The following is a 19,326-nucleotide window of genomic DNA, read 5'->3' on the forward strand; positions in this document are numbered from 1 at the left end:
CTTTATGGCTCAGATTCTATCTATTCCATCAATGGCAGAGCCAGTGTCACACAAGACAGGAACTACTAAAGACCATGAAAGAGACAGAAAAGCTTAGCTAAGGTAGGAGAAAACGAAACATTGCACCTTAAATCTGGGGGATGGGAAGCTATATAGCGACAGGAATTAACCCAGTTCAGTTTAAGCTTGTGTAAAACAAAAAAAATGGCATTCTGATAAAGGGGGTTAAAGGGGAACTCCGACTTCCGTACTAAATACAACACAAAACCCCTTAATACACCTATAACCATAATCAACTCCTTAATTAGTAGGAACAAATACCATTTTTATATGCTGCCAAACAGTTCTTCTCTTTCTGCCCCATTTGAGGTCCTGGCAGGGGAGGAGGGACTAAAACACTGATGTTACCGATTGTAACAACTTCCCCACAGCTTACAGACAGCATGCAGGAACTACATAACCCACAATGCATTGCACTGGGATGTTCCTTTCCCTATTGGCATCACGTGTGCAGGGAATTGTGGGATTGGGAGGAGGCAGGCTGAAGGCTGCATATTTTTTAATTAATGTATATTGCAAAGTTGCTTGAAATTATGTTTACTTTTATGTTTGGGTGGAGTTCCCCTTTAGCTATGTAATGACAGTGAGCCTATAATATTGGAATAACCACACAGTTGTACCCTCATCAGCCACTAGGTGCCAGCACTGATGCCCAGGCTGCGGGATATTGTTTTGCAGTAAATCCTGCGGAAAGGCTGCAGTGCTGTGGGGCGACTACAGAATTGCAGCTTTCTGAGAGCAGCGTCCAGTGATAAGACGCAAACGGCACAGGCTCCATCCTGACAATCTGGCACTGGGTGGCACGGTGGGTAAAGGAGCCACCAAATGATGTGATAATACGACTATAGCTGGGGCGGGGCTTGTATTGAAATATGGGGGGAGCAGTTCCTTTTTAGGTGTGGATATGGGGGGGGGGGGTTTTGAGAGAGCCATGACCACCTTGGTTCCCCCCCAGTTCCCACGCACATAGACTATTATATCTGATAGGTGCAAACTGGAGGTGTTACGTTACATAGGTAATAGGTGGGGTTCTTGGGTCACAGAAGTTAAGGAAGGGGCTTTTAGATCACGCAGGTTTGGGGCAAATTCTTCTAAGGGGAGGGAATTTCATGTTTACATCTTTGTAACTAAAAACATCTCTTTTTGGAAAATGATACTAAATAAAGATGCTCCAAATAAAGATACTTAATTAGTAATAAAGCTGGGGACCAGGGAATATTCATTGATCAGTCGCCCCCTGTTGGGCGAAATTGTGTAAACCCGGTGGACCCTGGGACTCTGGCGCTGATGGCGCAGACCCAAGGCTCTCTTTGTATCAGACAAAAGGACTCTTTGCAATGAGGCAAAGGACTCCCATATGTACCCCAGCCCTGCACCAGCAGTCCCTATATTTCTGCACCTTGCAGAGCCCTAGTGCCCCCCTCGTGCCCCAGCAGCACTCCCTCAGCGTCTTCCCTAAGCACTGACTCACGGCCCCCCACCCCATCAACCACAAAGCTTTCCAATCATCACAGTTTCCATGTTTCCTCGAGTCCATGACTCACACCCCATTCCATAACCTGCCAAACAGCTTGGAAATTATGTATCCTGAGAATACGAAGTAGGAGGCCCGGACTGGCAATCTGTGGGCCCTGGCAAATGCCAGAGGAGCTGCTGCTGTAAGATGCCATAGACAGTCACTATTTATTGGGCTGGGGGGGGCTGTTTGGGGCTCTTCCTACCTGACGTGCTAGGGCCTATTTTGTATTCCAGCCCCGACCTGTGAATAAAGGGGCAGTTTTTTTACTGCAAAATTTATATTTGGTTCTTTAGCCGTCTCCTAATGTGAACTGTAGGGGGTAAGTGGGCAAAGAGTAGGGTTGGCACCTCCACTGGCATTTGTCGCCGGGCTGGGGGCGGGCAGTGATGTTACAGGGCAGGTGGGCCCATATCGTCATGGGGCGGGGGAATAGGTGGGTTGTGTTGTCACTTAGCGGGGCTATGACATGGCGGTTGGTGATTGCCCGATCGCCACGTCAATCTCAGTCCTGTCTGGATTTCATAATTTGGAAAACAGGGCAGGAGGTTTTGACGCTGAAAGCTCTTCCAAAAACCGGACAGGTGGCACCCATACCGAATAGGCATGTGCCCCGGGGCATATTTAGGTCTGATGCTGCCCTAGGCACCGCACCCATATACGCCCCCCATCTCCAAAACCTGCCACCCTGGGCACTGTCCCTCTGGTGCCTTATTATTAATATGCCCGTGCCTAGGCCCCCGCCATTCATGTAGGAGAATAAGGACCATCATCCAATGTGGGAAACATTATGGTAGATCCATACATTTACCCTGTTGTTTTTCTAGAAAGGAAATTCTGTTATTCTGTTACCCAACATAATGCTGAAATGGCCAAACTGCTGCCAGATGTGGTGAATACCCGCAGCGCTGTATGTTTACTCACAGGCCCTGTAGCCCTTATCTTTACATCATATTTCCGCTTAACCCTCCCTCACATTCTTCTATGGCCCCTTCTCTTACCCCCCACCCTGATTGGCAGAGCTACAGCCTCCCCTCTGCTCCAGAATAAACACACGACACTCAGAAGAACGATAAAAATATATCTTTTTAATTGTAGATATTATTATAAATATTGACTTGCACTTTATTACTCAGTGTAAGTTATGACACTACATGTTTTCACTCCCCCCCATATAACATTGTAGATACAGCCGTAAGGGAATGCACAAAAGGGTTGTATCACCTTTGGGGCGGAAGAAGTCAGCTGACCGTGGTACCTGGAGTTGATAATGACCAGTATTCTGGTCACTGCCGCCATCTTTGTCCACCCAGCAGGCTGATAATCTATTAAGGCAAACTGGAAAGCATTGTGTGCCGACAGGGGGTACAAATGCCCTTCTGTGCCTGCCCTTACAGTGTGCCAGCTTGGTACAGTCCCTTACATCAAAACACATTTTATTAGTTTGCAATTGTGCATTCTCCTCTTCATACTAATCCAGTTCCATGTTCAGGCCCGGACTGGCAATCAGGTTCTAGCAAATGCCAGAAGGGCTGCTGTAAGACTATTTATTGGGCTGGTGGGGGCGCTGATTGTACGGTTGCTGCCTCTGACGGCTACAAAAGCCGGGCAGGGGTGATGTCATGGGCGCGGGAGAAGGTGTGGCTGTGTCATCACAGGGGCGGGGCTATGATACAGCAGTCAGTATAACCGAGTCCTGCCCGGTTTTTCTAATTAGGGAAACCAGGCAGGAGGTTTTAATCCGGGTAGCCCTTCCGAAAACCGGACTGTCCAGGTCAAAACCGGACAGGTGGCAACCCTAGCTGTTTGGGCCTCTGTGTACTTGAAATGCCAGAACCTATTCTGAATGCCAGTCCGGGCTTGGCCACGTTCCTCACCAAGAACCCACCTGTAAAACTGCTTATTGCACCGTCACTCCCCCACGAGGTCAGGAGAGGAATCCATGAGGTATATATCCAATGGGAAAGGAGATATATATTTATAGATATATATATATTTGGTCCCATACAAGCCTATCAATTCAGTCAAACAGGTCTGAATCTGCACCTAAGATCTGCCAGTGTCCTGACTCCTTGACTCGCTCCCTTCCAGGGAACATCTACCAGCTTCACAATAACCTTCAAATGTAAACATTTATGACTTAAACCTTCTCTGATCTCTCCTACAATGTCCGTTCTTCACTTGCTCCAGTCTTTTCCCAGTCTCTCCCGTCTTATACCCTTATACTGTGCTTAAGACATGTCCAATAATGTCCATCATGAGGCCTTCAAGTTATTCTAAGCTTACAAACCATGGATGTTCCTCACCACTGTCTCAGTTCCGGACTCAGTCTCAGTTCTTAGTGATTAGAACTTCCAGTCCCAACTATATGGTTTCATCTGAAGACCTTGCCCGCTCTACGCTCTTCTCATCACTGTAGTTCCCTCCAATCTCATGTCCTACTGTTAAGATGATATCTGGTGGCCATATTCTACTGCCACACCAAACCCTTCCGCCTTTCATTCCTTTTATTGCTGTGAGTCCCTTAAAAACCACGGGACGTAAAAAGAAACAATTAAATAGATAATTAAATAATATTACTGCGACGTATAAATAGAAATGTAGACATTACTCTAAATTACCTATAGCTTAGTCACTGCACGGAATAGCAACCCCAGAGTAAGCAGCTCCTCGGTCCAAAGCTCAGGATTTACTTTGGCTCGTAGGCGACACTAATGGAATGACTACAATGGCCGGCTGCACCTATGAACCTTCGCACACACTCTAGTTGAATAGAATCTAAAAGTGTCCTTAATCCTTTGTTTGTCTAGCTGCCTCTCTTGGGTGTGGGCCCTACCCTATGATAAAGGGCATTTGATATTGAGAAGGCAATAAATAGATCCTGAAATAATACTGCACGCTACCGACCTACGTGGAACACAACTAAAAATACTGCAACGTTCTACCTAAAGCTGTCTGAGTAGTCATAGGTGTAGCATGTTGCTACTTTGAAGGCTACACTTTGGTTCTAGAGAAGATACCACCTTGTATCACTCACAGGTATATACAGTACGCAAGTGCCCCCAATGCTTGGTAGAACCCAAGATATACCATACTGTGTATATGCAAGCCGTGTAGCTCTTTGTCTACAGTCAGTGAAGTTTCACTAGTCCTTCATAGACTTCATAGGAGACATCTATAGTGGCCCTAGCCATCACAACCTCTTCTTTTTCTATTAAAGGTTTGCGTATTTACTTGTAAATGTTACCTGCGGCTTATGCTTATAGTGGTAATTGCATTTTTAGGTGTAGGGGGACGTGGGATAATGGTATGGTCCACTAATGGTCCAGTAATATTTAGACCCAAAGATTAGGGAGAAACGAGACGTGGGATGGTTCCTGAAGAACTCTTTCTCTGGGGTTATAGATGTTATGAAAGTTCTTAGTTGTGCTTTGGAGGTCCATGTGGTTCCTTGGTGTTGGGTGCTCACTACAGAGATAGAGAAGCTAAACGTAGTATATCCACATGTCAACACCAACATAGTTGGTGGTGCCCTCAGTTACAACAGTAGTTGCCCTTTGCTCCCACATCTTTTAGATCCTTCTCCCTCACTTCCAGGCTCTTTATCCAGGTGATTGTCCTCTTCTTAGCTTCCTCCCAGGCATAGAGCGGCCGGTACCCAAAGTGCTTCTCGGCCTTGTCCGTCTGGACAGTGAAGGTTGTGCTGGCTACAGCCAAGGTGTAGGGGTTAAGGATGGGGGCGTAAATAAAGAAGCGATGGAGAACCCATTGTAAGAGGGTATTGAGCAAGGCCAGTAGGTAAAGCAGAAAGTAAGGCACAAGGGGGCGGGATCCGATCATCTTGAAACCACATGCTGACAGGAACTCCATATTGAAATCTTCGTAGCTTTTGTAGGGTGACGAGTCGTAGCAGAAGTAGACCTGGCCGCCCAAGGTGGACGGGTGAATCTGCAGTTGGCGTGCAGCTAAGAGGTGCATCCAGGCAACGTTACCTGCAGGAAGGAGCATCGCGTAAATATCTGAATGAATCAAGGGTCACTGCATACAGAGCCCCCATAGGGCCCAGGCCAGTTGCTTACTCTGCTTCAGCTAAGCCTTCTTATCTCTCTCATAGCTATACCAGCTACCATTTTGGACGTTCTTACCTACATAGACGCGTCCATGCTCTATGGCTGGAGGGATTGCTCTGAACATACAGCGGCCGGTCCTCAGGCCCTGACGGTGGAACTTCTTCATTAGCTCGTGTCCCTCCCCGTAGATCCCTGTAGGACGGAGGGAGCAAGTGTAGAGCATCTTCCCACCTTTCATCTACAGACAGAAAAAATAACATCAAGACATAAGAAGGAACCCCCACCATCACACTGGTGGTTTGGGTAAAAACATTTTGCCCCATAGTAGTCAGTAAGGGCATTACCTTCGTCCCATTGGCTTCCAGTACAAGCTTTTCAGCTTTGGCCTTGCTCAGTGGGTACGGCTCCTTGTGATATATTCTGTACTCTGTCTCTTCATTGCCCCTGGAACATATAAAGAAGGAGCATGACCTGTTTATATAGTGAATAAAGTGCCCCCTATTGTAACATATAGGGATATTATAAGTCCCCGAGGAGTTCCTTATAATATATAGTGAATAAAGTGCCCCCTATTGTAACATATAGGGATATTATAAGCCCCCGAGGAGTTCCTTATAATATATAGTGAATAAAGTGCCCCCTATTGTAACATATAGGGATATTATAAGTCCCCGAGGAGTTCCTTATAATATATAGTGAATAAAGTACCCCCTATTGTAACATATAGGGATATTATAAGCCCCCGAGGAGTTCCTTATAATATATAGTGAATAAAGTGCCCCCTATTGTAACATATAGGGATATTATAAGTCCCCGAGGGGTTCCTTATAATATATAGTGAGTAAAGTGCCCCCTATTGTAATATATAGGGATATTATAAGTCACAGAGGAGTTCCTTATAATATATAGTGAATAAAGTACCCCCTATTGTAACATATAGGGATATTATAAGCCCCCGAGGAGTTCCTTATAATATATAGTGAATAAAGTGCCCCCTATTGTAACATATAGGGATATTATAAGTCCCCGAGGAGTTCCTTATAATATATAGTGAATAAAGTGCCCCCTATTGTAACATATAGGGATATTATAAGTCCCCGAGGAGTTCCTTATAATATATAGTGAATAAAGTGCCCCCTATTGTAACATATAGGGATATTATAAGCCCCCGAGGAGTTACTTATATAGTGAATAAAGTGCCCCCTATTGTAACATATAGGGATATTATAAGTCCCCAAGAGGTTCCTTATAATATATATAGTGAGTAAAGTGCCCCCTATTGTAACATATAGGGATATTGTAAGTCCCCGAGGAGTTCCTTATAATATATAGTGAATAAAGTGCCCCCTATTGTAACATATAAGGATATTATAAGTCACCGAGGAGTTCCTTATAATATATAGTGAATAAAGTGCCCCCTATTGTAACATATAGGGATATTATAAGCCCCCGAGGAGTTCCTTATAATATATAGTGAATAAAGTGCCCCCTATTGTAACATATAAGGATATTATAAGTCACTGAGGAGGTCCATGACCATATAAAGGGACGAGGCCTAAGGCTGAGTGCTTTTATACAGGTCATGAATGACTTCTAATATCCTTATGTTTTACAACAGGGGGTACTTTATTTATTATAATAATAAATAAAGTTTAATAGCCAAGCTGTGGTATTCATGCCCCAGTACCAGTAGTGGAAGCAAAGCCATTCCGGTAAATACCGAGCCACGTACCTGTAGAAGTGGTCCCCGTGGATGTTTGGCCCCACCACCTCCATGCTACTGGTATAGACCAGGTACTGCACCCCTTCCTCCTTGCATGCTTGTAGCACATTCTCCGTCCCTGCACAGAACAGAGTATATGATTAGGGACAAGCCTTAGGGAGCCTTTACCCCACAGAGCTTACAATCTACTTGGGTCCCTGAGGGACCACATCACCGCTTTCGGTCCCTGAGGGACCACCTCAATGGTTTATCTGTATGGAATATGGATTGATATGGTGGGACAGTATGTGGTTGGCCAGCAGGGGGCAGCAGAGTTACATGCCAAAGGCAATTAGTAGCACTGAAGGGTGATACAGGTATAAAGGCAAGACACCAACTGGAGAGCCTCATTTATATTGACCACAGGGGGCAGCACACTGCAGACTACACTGCTTACTGTGCAGTAATTTACTCCAACTTTGTCAATAGCCTCCCAGTAGGGATGGAGCTGCCGGTAATTCGGTGTGGCCCCTGGATTCCTGCCCCATTACTGACCTGTAACATTGACCTCATTGATTTTGCTGGCGGGCACCCTGCCCCAGACGTCCACTAGACTGGCGGTGTGTATAACCAGGTGACTCCCATGCAGTGCCTCTCGCACGTCGTCCAAATGCGAGATGTCGCCGCTTATCAGGCGCACTCTCACCCTGTCTAAAGAGACAGCAAACAGTCAGAATTGCAATTACTCTTGTTCTTCCCTGGAAAACCCAAAACCCACAATTAGCGAAAGAGCTCCGATGGGGGGAGAACTAAGGAATTTTAAGGGTTAAACATGGATATAGGGGGATAGAGATGAATACAGCAGGGTTACAGTGGAATTTTCTCTTCTGTTTTACTGGGGGGGGGGCAACATATTAGCAGTTTGTTCCCAACTGTAGTAAATGATATTCTAGAGTTTAGTTCCCCTTTAGTCCCCTGCAGGCTTCAGAGAAACTGAATGGAAATCCAGCAGCTGCCTTTATCCATTATCTTATACAAAGGGGCCCCCGACCCCAGTGACAACTGCCTCATTGTTCCCAATATGATCTTCCTATCACCCCACGTACATAGCAGCCCCCACAGGATATCCCACTGGATATTACTGCAGCTGTCAGGGATTAGCCCCATAAATACATAAACACCCCCCCCACACACACACAAACACAGATACCTGGAATCTCACTCTGGCGCTATTGTTTATCACTGTTTGTATTGGATCATTCCAGCACCCTCCCCTGGGCGTCTCATAATGAATATAATCACAGGGGATGATGGTGAGTAAACTGCTTGTTTACTCTATAAAGAATATTCGCTTCTGAAAACAATGTGCAATGTCCAGTAAATGTCATTTTTTGGCTCCTATGGTTAGCTGCGGCCCTGCCCTGCTTTATGGCTGAGATTCTAGCTATCTGTATAACAGAGCATTCTGTCACAGTGGCACAGATCCTATCTGATCCCCCCCCCCCCATTGTAAGCAGCAGTCCTGCCCTGCTTTATGGCTGAGATTCTAGCTATCTGTATAACAGAGCATTCTGTCACAGTGGCACAGATCCTATCTGATCCCCCCCATTGTAAGCAGCAGTCCTGCCCTGCTTTATGGCTGAGATTCTAGCTATCTGTATAACAGAGCATTCTGTCACAGTGGCACAGATCCTATCTGATCCCCCCCCCCATTGTAAGCAGCAGTCCTGCCCTGCTTTATGGCTGAGATTCTAGCTATCTGTATAACAGAGCATTCTGTCACAGTGGCACAGATCCTATCTGATCCCCCCATTGTAAGCAGCAGTCCTGCCCTGCTTTATGGCTGAGATTCTAGCTATCTGTATAACAGAGCATTCTGTCACAGTGGCACAGACCCTATCTGATCCCCCCATTGTAAGCAGCAGTCCTGCCCTGCTTTATGGCTGAGATTCTAGCTATCTGTATAACAGCATTCTGTCACAGTGGCACAGATCCTATCTGATCCCCCCCCCATTGTAAGCAGCAGTCCTGCCCTGCTTTATGGCTGAGATTCTAGCTATCTGTATAACAGAGCATTCTGTCACAGTGGCACAGATCCTATCTGATCCCCCCCCCCATTGTAAGCAGCAGTCCTGCCCTGCTTTATGGCTGAGATTCTAGCTATCTGTATAACAGAGCATTCTGTCACAGTGGCACAGATCCTATCTGATCCCCCCCATTGTAAGCAGCAGTCCTGCCCTGCTTTATGGCTGAGATACTAGCTATCTGTATAACAGAGTGTTAGCAGTGTGGGCAAGTTCTTTGGGTGCTAATGACACCCTGAGTACATTCTGAGCCAGTCGGCTATGAGCGGTGCAACTGGAGGCGAGGGGGAGCGTGTCAGTCGTGCAGTTCTGCATGTGGAAAGCAGCCAAGTCAAACAAAGCAGTAAACAAGGCAAATAAGTCCAAATACTTGCTTTAACTGGATTAACTAGCAAAGTGATAGGAAAGGCACAGCTACTGCCCCCCAGTCCCCAGTGCTGCCCCAGCCAATGCTACCGATATCTATAAATATAATTAATATATATAATATATATACATATATACAACCGGCAATATCCTAGGGGCTCTGCACAACAACCCTTCATGCATTGGGATGGGAATGTTCCACACCGGGAGCGGGGGGGGTCGAGGGGCTGTCTGGAAAGTCTGAAGCATTGTGACTGCTGGAATTTCTACTTAACTGAAGCATTAAACCCAAGTGCCTCCTCCCAACCCAAAAGGAAATAACTGCGCTATGGGATTTCAGTTATGTCAATGGGATGGAACAGGTACCACCCCCCCCCCCCCCCCTAGTTCAGCCAAAGGGCATGGGGGCCACATAGACTTTCTATTGCCCAGTCTCACAGTACTGGCCCGGAACCAGTCTGGTCAGGAAGGTTATATTCTCCCTTCCATTATACATTTTATATATAGAGAGAGAGAGAGAGAACCCTCTGAGCCTGATTATAAGGCTGTATAGGGGGGGCCTTGCCTAGCCAACGGGGAAGGGGGGTACAGGGCCACTGCAGTCAGTAGTTGAACTACAATTCCCAGAATCCTCTGAGACACAGCAACAGAGGCTGTGTTCTAAGAATAGGCAGTGCTTGGGTCAGCACCCATGGGCCGGAGTGGGTGCCAAGCTAATGGGCCATGGCGCACTGGAACCCGTGGGACTTTCCAGCAAGCTGAGACGGATCCAGCAATGAGAATTAAATGGCATCTCTTTCCGGTCACTGTCAGGGAACCAGCACTGATGTGCAATGGACCTTTGTCCCTGGGGTTTAAATTCACACACAGAATTGTAACAATACTGGCTGGGTATCAATGCTGGGAGTTTACACGGGGCAGAAAGGAGGGGTATCACCAACCTAAACCACAAGCTCCCCTGGCAAGAGATGCCCCTTATTCCCACCCCAACAATGCCCTTCATTCATGCACGGCAACGTCCCCGGTTACAGCCAAATCTCCTGCAATTACAGGAACAATGCGGCTACAGATAAATGGGCCTTTATCTACTCAAATATACGTGAGAAGCTTGCCTGGGGGTGAGAACGGGAGATAACCGGGCCAGTAACTTTATCTCTGTATTCCAGCCTGCTTACCCCATTTCCATTTGCTATTGTGTGTGTGACAGATATATAAATATATACACTGAGTTATACAGGGAACTCTGAGTATCACTCATGTATTATAAGGGATAATGTACCCCCTACTGTAAATGATAAGGATATTAGCAGTCACTGAGGGGTTCTGTGCCCCCCATATAAAGGCACCAGGCTGCAGGCTGAGTTATACAGGGAACTCTGAGTATCACTCATGTATTATAAGGGATAATGTACCCCCTACTGTAAATGATAAGGATATTAGCAGTCACTGAGGGGTTCTGTGCCCCCCATATAAAGGCACAAGGCTGCAGGCTGAGTTATACAGGGAACTCTGAGTATCACTCATGTATTATAATGGATAATGTACCCCCTACTGTAAATGATAAGGATATTAGCAGTCACTGAGGGGTTCTGTGCCCCCCATATAAAGGCACAAGGCTGCAGGCTGAGTTATACAGGGAACTCTGAGTATCACTCATGTATTATAAGGGATAATGTACCCCCTACTGTAAATGATAAGGATATTAGCAGTCACTGAGGTGTTCTGTGCCCATATAAAGGCACCAGGCAAAACATAATCACTAAGTAACATCTATAAGGATAATATTCATGGCTTTTAGGCCCAACTGTCTCTGGTACCAGGGGCCACTTACTATTACTGAGGCTCCTGAGCGACTCGTCCAAGTGCAGATCAAATACTCTGATCTCGCTGATGTTTTTTTCATGTTCCAACAACATCCGCACAAGGTGGGACCCCAGGAATCCACAGCCGCCAGTCACTACATAGACCTGCCCACTCCCTGCCGTCATCTGGGGAGAAAAATAGGATCATTGGATCAATGGGAATCAGTACGGTGCAGGGGCCGATAATTGTTCAACATGGAGAAACTATAATACCAACAGTGAAATGGGCTGTGGTGCATTCTGGGCATCATGATTAGTGCTAACTGCCAACCAAGAATCTCTGTGTGCCTGCTGGTGGCACAGTAAGACATGGGCATCATGAGTAGTGCTAACTGCCAGCCAAGGGACCCTGTGTGCCTGCTGGTGGCTCAGTAAGAGATGGGCATCATGAGTAGTGCTAACTGCCAACCAAGAATCCCTGTGTGCCTGCTGGTGGCACAGTAAGACATGGGCATCATGATTAGTGCTAACTGCCAACCAAGAATCCCTGTGTGCCTGCTGGTGGCACAGTAAGAGATGGGCATCATGATTAGTGCTAACTGCCAACCAAGAATCCCTGTGTGCCTGCTGGTGGCACAGTAAGACATGGGCATCATGATTAGTGCTAACTGCCAACCAAGAATCCCTGTGTGCCTGCTGGTGGCACAGTAAGAGATGGGCATCATGAGTAGTGCTAACTGCCAGCCGGCAGGGGACAGGCAGGGTGACACATTAGCAGAATGCAACATTTGGGGCCAGACAGAGTGACGGTGACAGAGGATGTGCTGACAGTTAGTGTGGTCAGGGGACAATGCCCAGTAACACAAAGGGGCGGCGCAGAACGGGCTCCAATGTTCTCAAGTTAAATAGAGAAATGTGTCACACACTTGGCTGCCCTGTGAATTCCACAGCGTCTGTATTGGCTCATAGTATAACCCTTTCCTATTGGTACTAAACCCTGCGCCCAATAGCTGTCTGTATAGCCCCCAGTCATGGCTCTCCCAGTGCCCCCAGTCATGGCTCTCCCAGTGCCCCCAGTAATGGCTCTCCCAGTGCCCCCAGTCATGGCTCTCCCAGTGCCCCCAGTAATGGCTCTCCCAGTGCCCCCAGTCATGGCTCTCCCAGTGCCCCAGGCAGTGCCCCCAGTCATGGCTCTCCCAGTGCCCCCAGTCATGGCTCTCCCAGTGCCCCCAGTCATGGCTCTCCCAGTGCCCCCAGTCATGGCTCTCCCAGTGCCCCCAGTCATGGCTCTCCCAGTGCCCCCAGTCATGGCTCTCCCAGTGCCCCCAGTCATGGCTCTCCCAGTGCCCCCAGTCATGGCTCTCCCAGTGCTCCCAGTCATGGCTCTCCAGTGCCCCCAGTCATGGCTCTCCCAGTGCCCCCAGTCAATGGCTCTCCCAGTGCCCCCAGTAATGGCTCTCCCAGTGCCCCCAGTCATGGCTCTCCCAGTGCCCCCAGTCATGGCTCTCCCAGTGCCCCCAGTCATGGCTCTCCCAGTGCCCCCAGTCATGGCTCTCCCAGTGCCCCCAGTAATGGCTCTCCCAGTGCCCCCAGTCATGGCTCTCCCAGTGCCCCCAGTAATGGCTCTCCCAGTGCCCCCAGTCATGGCTCTCCCAGTGCCCCCAGTCATGGCTCTCCCCAGTGCCCCCAGTAATGGCTCTCCAGTGCCCCCAGTCATGGCTCTCCCAGTGCCCCCAGTAATGGATCTCCCAGTGCCCCCAGTCATGGCTCTCCCAGTGCCCCCAGTAATGGCTCTCCCAGTGCCCCCAGTCATGGCTCTCCCAGTGCCCCCAGTCATGGCTCTCCCAGTGCCCCCAGTCATGGCTCTCCCAGTGCCCCCAGTCATGGCTCTCCCAGTGCCCCCAGTCATGGCTGTTGGGGGTTGGATAATTACAGTGGGAGTATCTGCTTGGGGGCCACAAGGGGGCAGAGGAGATTCCTGGCAGATTGAATGTAGGGTTCCCCCCTGTGTCGGGGTGCCCCCAGTAATGGCTCTCCCAGTGCCCCCAGTCATGGCTCTCCCAGTGCCCCCAGTAATGGCTCTCCCAGTGCCCCAGTCATGGCTCTCCCAGTGCCCCCAGTAATGGCTCTCCCAGTGCCCCCAGTCATGGCTCTCCCAGTGCCCCCAGTAATGGCTCCCAGTGCCCCCAGTCATGGCTCTCCCAGTGCCCCCAGTCATGGCTCTCCCAGTGCCCCCAGTCATGGCTCTCCCAGTGCCCCCAGTCATGGCTCTCCCAGTGCCCCCAGTCATGGCTCTCCCAGTGCCCCCAGTCATGGCTCTCCCAGTGCCCCCAGTCATGGCTCTCCCAGTGCCCCCAGTCATGGCTGTTGGGGGTTGGATAATTACAGTGGGAGTATCTGCTTGGGGGCCACAAGGGGGCAGAGGAGATTCCTGGCAGATTGAATGTAGGGTTCCCCCCTGTGTCGGGGTACCTAACAGTGCGGTGACCCACTTTCCTGGCCGTATGTAATGGGGTTGCATGGAGGCAATTGTACCCATGGGGCCCCCCCCCAATTCTGCCGCAGGCTGCAGCGCTGGGGCACAGGATGTGCTGTTTGTGGCTGAAAGGGCTGTGTGTGCAATATCCTGTGTTACTGCTGAGCCGAGCGGAATCCAGGTGCCCCCGGCCGGAAGCAACCATGGGGCCCCCCTGCCCTGTATATATACACAATATAGTATCTTTATAACAATAACTGTCATATATATGATAATGTACCCCCTACTGTAAATGATAAGGATATTAGCAGTCACTGAGGGGTTCTGTGCCCCCCATATAAAGGCACAAGGCTGCAGGCTGAGTTATACAGGGAACTCTGAGTATCACTCATGTATTATAAGGGATAATGTACCCCCTACTGTAAATGATAAGGATATTAGCAGTCACTGAGGGGTTCTGTGCCCCCCATATAAAGGCACAAGGCTGCAGGCTGAGTTATACAGGGAACTCTGAGTATCACTCATGTATTATAAGGGATAATGTACCCCCTACTGTAAATGATAAGGATATTAGCAGTCACTGAGGGGTTCTGTGCCCCCCATATAAAGGCACAAGGCTGCAGGCTGAGTTATACAGGGAACTCTGAGTATCACTCATGTATTATAAGGGATAATGTACCCCCTACTGTAAATGATAAGGATATTAGCAGTCACTGAGGGGTTCTGTGCCCATATAAAGGCACAAGGCTGCAGGCTGAGTTATACAGGGAACTCTGAGTATCACTCATGTATTATAAGGGATACTGTACCCCCTACTGTAAATGATAAGGATATTAGCAGTCACTGAGGGGTTCTGTGCCCCCCATATAAAGGCACAAGGCTGCAGGCTGAGTTATACAGGGAACTCTGAGTATCACTCATGTATTATAAGGGATAATGTACCCCTACTGTAAATGATAAGGATATTAGCAGTCACTGAGGGGTTCTGTGCCCCCCATATAAAGGCACAAGGCTGCAGGCTGAGTTATACAGGGAACTCTGAGTATCACTCATGTATTATAAGGGATACTGTACCCCCTACTGTAAATGATAAGGATATTAGCAGTCACTGAGGGGGTTCTGTGCCCCCCATATAAAGGCACAAGGCTGCAGGCTGAGTTATACAGGGAACTCTGAGTATCACTCATGTATTATAAGGGATAATGTACCCCCTACTGTAAATGATAAGGATATTAGCAGTCACTGAGGGGTTCTGTGCCCATATAAAGGCACAAGGCTGCAGGCTGAGTTATACAGGGAACTCTGAGTATCACTCATGTATTATAAGGGATAATGTACCCCCTACTGTAAATGATAAGGATATTAGCAGTCACTGAGGGGTTCTGTGCCCCCCATATAAAGGCACAAGGCTGCAGGCTGAGTTATACAGGAACTCTGAGTATCACTCATGTATTATAAGGGATACTGTACCCCCTACTGTAAATGATAAGGATATTAGCAGTCACTGAGGGGTTCTGTGCCCATATAAAGGCACAAGGCTGCAGGCTGAGTTATACAGGGAACTCTGAGTATCACTCATGTATTATAAGGGATAATGTACCCCCTACTGTAAATGATAAGGATATTAGCAGTCATTGAGGGCATATCAGTGTGTAGGTGCAGGAAACATGAGTGGCTGTGGGAGTCGCGCCACATTATACCCCATTTAAATGCTTTATGAGAGTGCGGAGCGAAGTATCAAATTATCGACAGTCTCTTATACCTGCGCTAGAGACATCCGTACCACCATTTAAAGGGCAAGTCTAACATTACATAATATTTATTTGCACTTCCAGAATGGCTTAACCGGGTCACCTTGGTCGCTGCTAAACTACAACTCCCAGAATTCTCCATCTATAAATGCTGTTTGGCCCAAAGTCCGTTACTGGCCCCGGTCAGCCAACGCCGAGTCCAAGGGCCACAAGATTATTGTCGCATACAAAACGCCACAATTTTAAAGGGTAACTAATCCTCACAAGCATTTACAGCTCAGTATTTAGACATAATCCCCTATTTAAAAGCTGAGACATTAACCCTTTCCTCCGGCTCTTGGGCCAACTCCGTATATAAATACCGTAAAGCCTGAGCCTGTTTATATAGATTTGGATAATGGGTTTCTGGATAACGGATCCCATAGCTGTGCCTCGGACACAAACCCACACAGATAGAGGGGCACGAGTGGGTCGGGGGGGGGCAGGATGGGGAGAAGTAAAGGGGAACTCACCTTGCTGCTTGCTGTCTGTGCGGCTGCTGCTCCGGCTCTGGCTCCGGGGAGTGAGTGGGAGGAACTGTAGGTGGGAGGGGGCTGAGTTTGCCTTTATCTGTGGGGCTGGCACACTGGCTTTCCTCTGCCCTGGGCAAGCTGGGGCCACTCGGGCTGTATGAGAGTGCTGAGAGACTGGCAGAGACAGACAGAGACAGAGCGAGAGAGTGCAAGGGCTGCCGTACACACAGCCCAACACAGCCCAACACAGCAGCCAGCACAGTCATTATGGAAGGCACATTGTAGCCAATGGCAGGGCTCAAACACAGAGCTACGGCAATGTCGGGCAGCACTGGCACCCAATGTAATTAAAGGGCATATAAACTCTATACTAGGGTTCTGCCCAACATTCCTCATTCTCACTGGGTTCTGACTCCTGATACAACTCCCCAATATCCATTCATTCCTCATTCTCACTGGGTTTATAGTTATGTGTAACTGTCACTGTGTCTGTCCCTTTCCCTTCCCTGCACTGCTGGTTCTGACTCCTGATACAACTCCCCAATATCCATTCATTCCTCATTCTCACTGGGTTTATAGTTATGTGTAACTGTCACTGTGTCTGTCCCTTTCCCTTCCCTGCACTGCTGGTTCTGACTCCTGATACAACTCCCCAATACCCATTCATCCCTCATTCTCACTGGGTTTATAGTTATGTGTAACTGTCACTGTGTCTGTCCCTTTCCCTTCCCTGCACTGCTGGTTCTGACTCCTGATACAACTCCCCTATATCCATTCATCCCTCATTCTCACTGGGTTTATAGTTATGTGTAACTGTCACTGTGTCTGTCCCTTTCCCTTCCCTGCACTGCTGGTTCTGACTCCTGATACAACTCCCCAATATCCATTCATCCCTCATTCTCACTGGGTTTATAGTTATGTGTAACTGTCACTGTGTCTGTCCCTTTCCCTTCCCTGCACTGCTGGTTCTGACTCCTGATACAACTTGCTTCTATTTCTTGAAACGATGTAGCAGAAGTCGGTTCTCGTAAGCTACTGGTACATTGTTTCAATGGTCAGGAAACAGAAAGGAAGCGAAAGATAATTCAGTTATGTTTACAAATATAAATGTAGAACTACAGGGAAACACTTTAATTTTGGAAGTTGCTCAGCGCTGCAGTTTCTTTTATTAGGCAAAGTATTAAATCTGAGAAGTGAGAAGCCTCAGCGCAGTTACACCAGGTGTGGCATGTGTGTAGATATATACTAAAATATATTGTTTATGTACTGTATATAATGAATAAAGTGCCCCCTATTGTAACATATAGGGATATTATAAGTCACAGAGGAGTTCCTTATAATATATAGTGAATAAAGTGCCCCCTATTGTAACATATAGGGATATTATAAGCCACAGAGGAGTTCCTTATAATATATAGTGAATAAAGTGCCCCTATTGTAACATATAGGGATATTATAAGTCCCCGAGGAGTTCCTTATAATATATAGTGAATAAAGTACCCCCTATTGTAACATATAGGGATATTATAAGTCACTGAGGAGTTCCTTATAATATATAGTGAATAAAGTGCCCCCTATTGTAACATATAGGGATATTATAAGCCCCCGAGGAGTTCCTTATAATATATAGTGAATAAAGTACCCCCTATTGTAACATATAGGGATATTATAAGTCACTGAGGAGTTCCTTATAATATATAGTGAATAAAGTGCCCCCTATTGTAACATATAGGGATATTATAAGTCACTGAGGAGTTCCTTATAATATATAGTGAATAAAGTGCCCCCTATTGTAACATATAGGGATATTATAAGTCACTGAGGAGTTCCTTATAATATATAGTGAATAAAGTACCCCCTATTGTAACATATAGGAATATTATAAGCCCCCGAGGAGTTCCTTATAATATATAGCGAATAAAGTACCCCCTATTGTAACATATAGGGATATTATAAGCCCCCGAGGAGTTCCTTATAATATATAGCGAATAAAGTGCCCCCTATTGTAACATATAGGGATATTATAAGCCCCCGAGGAGTTCCTTATAATATATAGTGAATAAAGTACCCCCTATTGTAACATATAGGGATATTAAAAGTCACAGAGGAGTTCCTTATAATATATAGTGAATAAAGTGCCCCCTATTGTAACATATAGGGATATTATAAGCCCCCGAGGAGTTCCTTATAATATATAGTGAATAAAGTGCCCCCTATTGTAACATATAGGGATATTATAAGTCCCCGAGGAGTTCCTTATAATATATAGTGAATAAAGTGCCCCCTATTGTAACATATAGGGATATTATAAGTCACTGAGGAGTTCCCTGACCATATAAAGGGGTAAGGCCGAGTGCTTTTATACAGGTCATGGAACTCCAAGATGGTGTCTGATATCCTTATATTTTACAAGAGGAGGCACTTTATTTATTATAATATACAAGTTTTAGTGAATCGTGATAGAAATGACATCACTAAGCTCTGATTATAGCTGATGACATCACTAAGCATGGTTTATAAGAATATAATTTACAGTTTGGCACCATAGGGAAATGACCAAACTGTATATTATACATTTCCCTAGGGGGGCTTTGTGGATGGGTTTAGTGGCCCTTTAAGCAAGTTCCGTGTGTCTCCATATGTGCGTAGCGACCATATGAGATCACATGGGTGTAACCCCACTCGCCCAGCTGTACAATAACATCAGTGCGTCATCTCAGCCAGCGGAGGGGTCAATGTGGGGCCCAAAGCGAGTTGAGCATTAGCCATCTTACATATATACAGTATATATATATACAGGGCCGCCAGCAGAAACGTTGGGGCCCCCCATGAACACAAGCGCCCGGTTTGGCCCCGCCCCTTGTGTGCGCAATACAAACAGCTGATGTTCCCCTATAATAACAGTTCCTATAAAGAGTTTCATTGATTAATGTGCTAATTAACAGTCAGTTTATTGGGGGTCAGTGGGGTTTGCCCTACATTTAACC

General features: G+C 47.1%; 1 protein-coding gene across 1 annotated transcript; it reads right to left on the reverse strand.

The window, feature by feature from the left end:
* Window positions 1-2,644: 2,644 nt before the first annotated feature.
* hsd3b7 (hydroxy-delta-5-steroid dehydrogenase, 3 beta- and steroid delta-isomerase 7) lies at window positions 2,645-16,367 on the reverse strand. The gene is given in 7 exon segments (NM_001127029.1): window positions 2,645-5,568; window positions 5,722-5,884; window positions 5,991-6,090; window positions 7,379-7,487; window positions 7,904-8,059; window positions 11,630-11,786; window positions 16,340-16,367. Coding segments are annotated over 6 exon segments (1,143 nt in total). The 5' UTR covers window positions 16,340-16,367; the 3' UTR covers window positions 2,645-5,110.
* Between the last annotated feature and the right edge of the window lie 2,959 nt (window positions 16,368-19,326).

The sequence above is a fragment of the Xenopus tropicalis genome, chromosome 9 (assembly GCF_000004195.4).
Source record: "Xenopus tropicalis strain Nigerian chromosome 9, UCB_Xtro_10.0, whole genome shotgun sequence".
NCBI lineage: Eukaryota > Metazoa > Chordata > Amphibia > Anura > Pipidae > Xenopus > Xenopus tropicalis.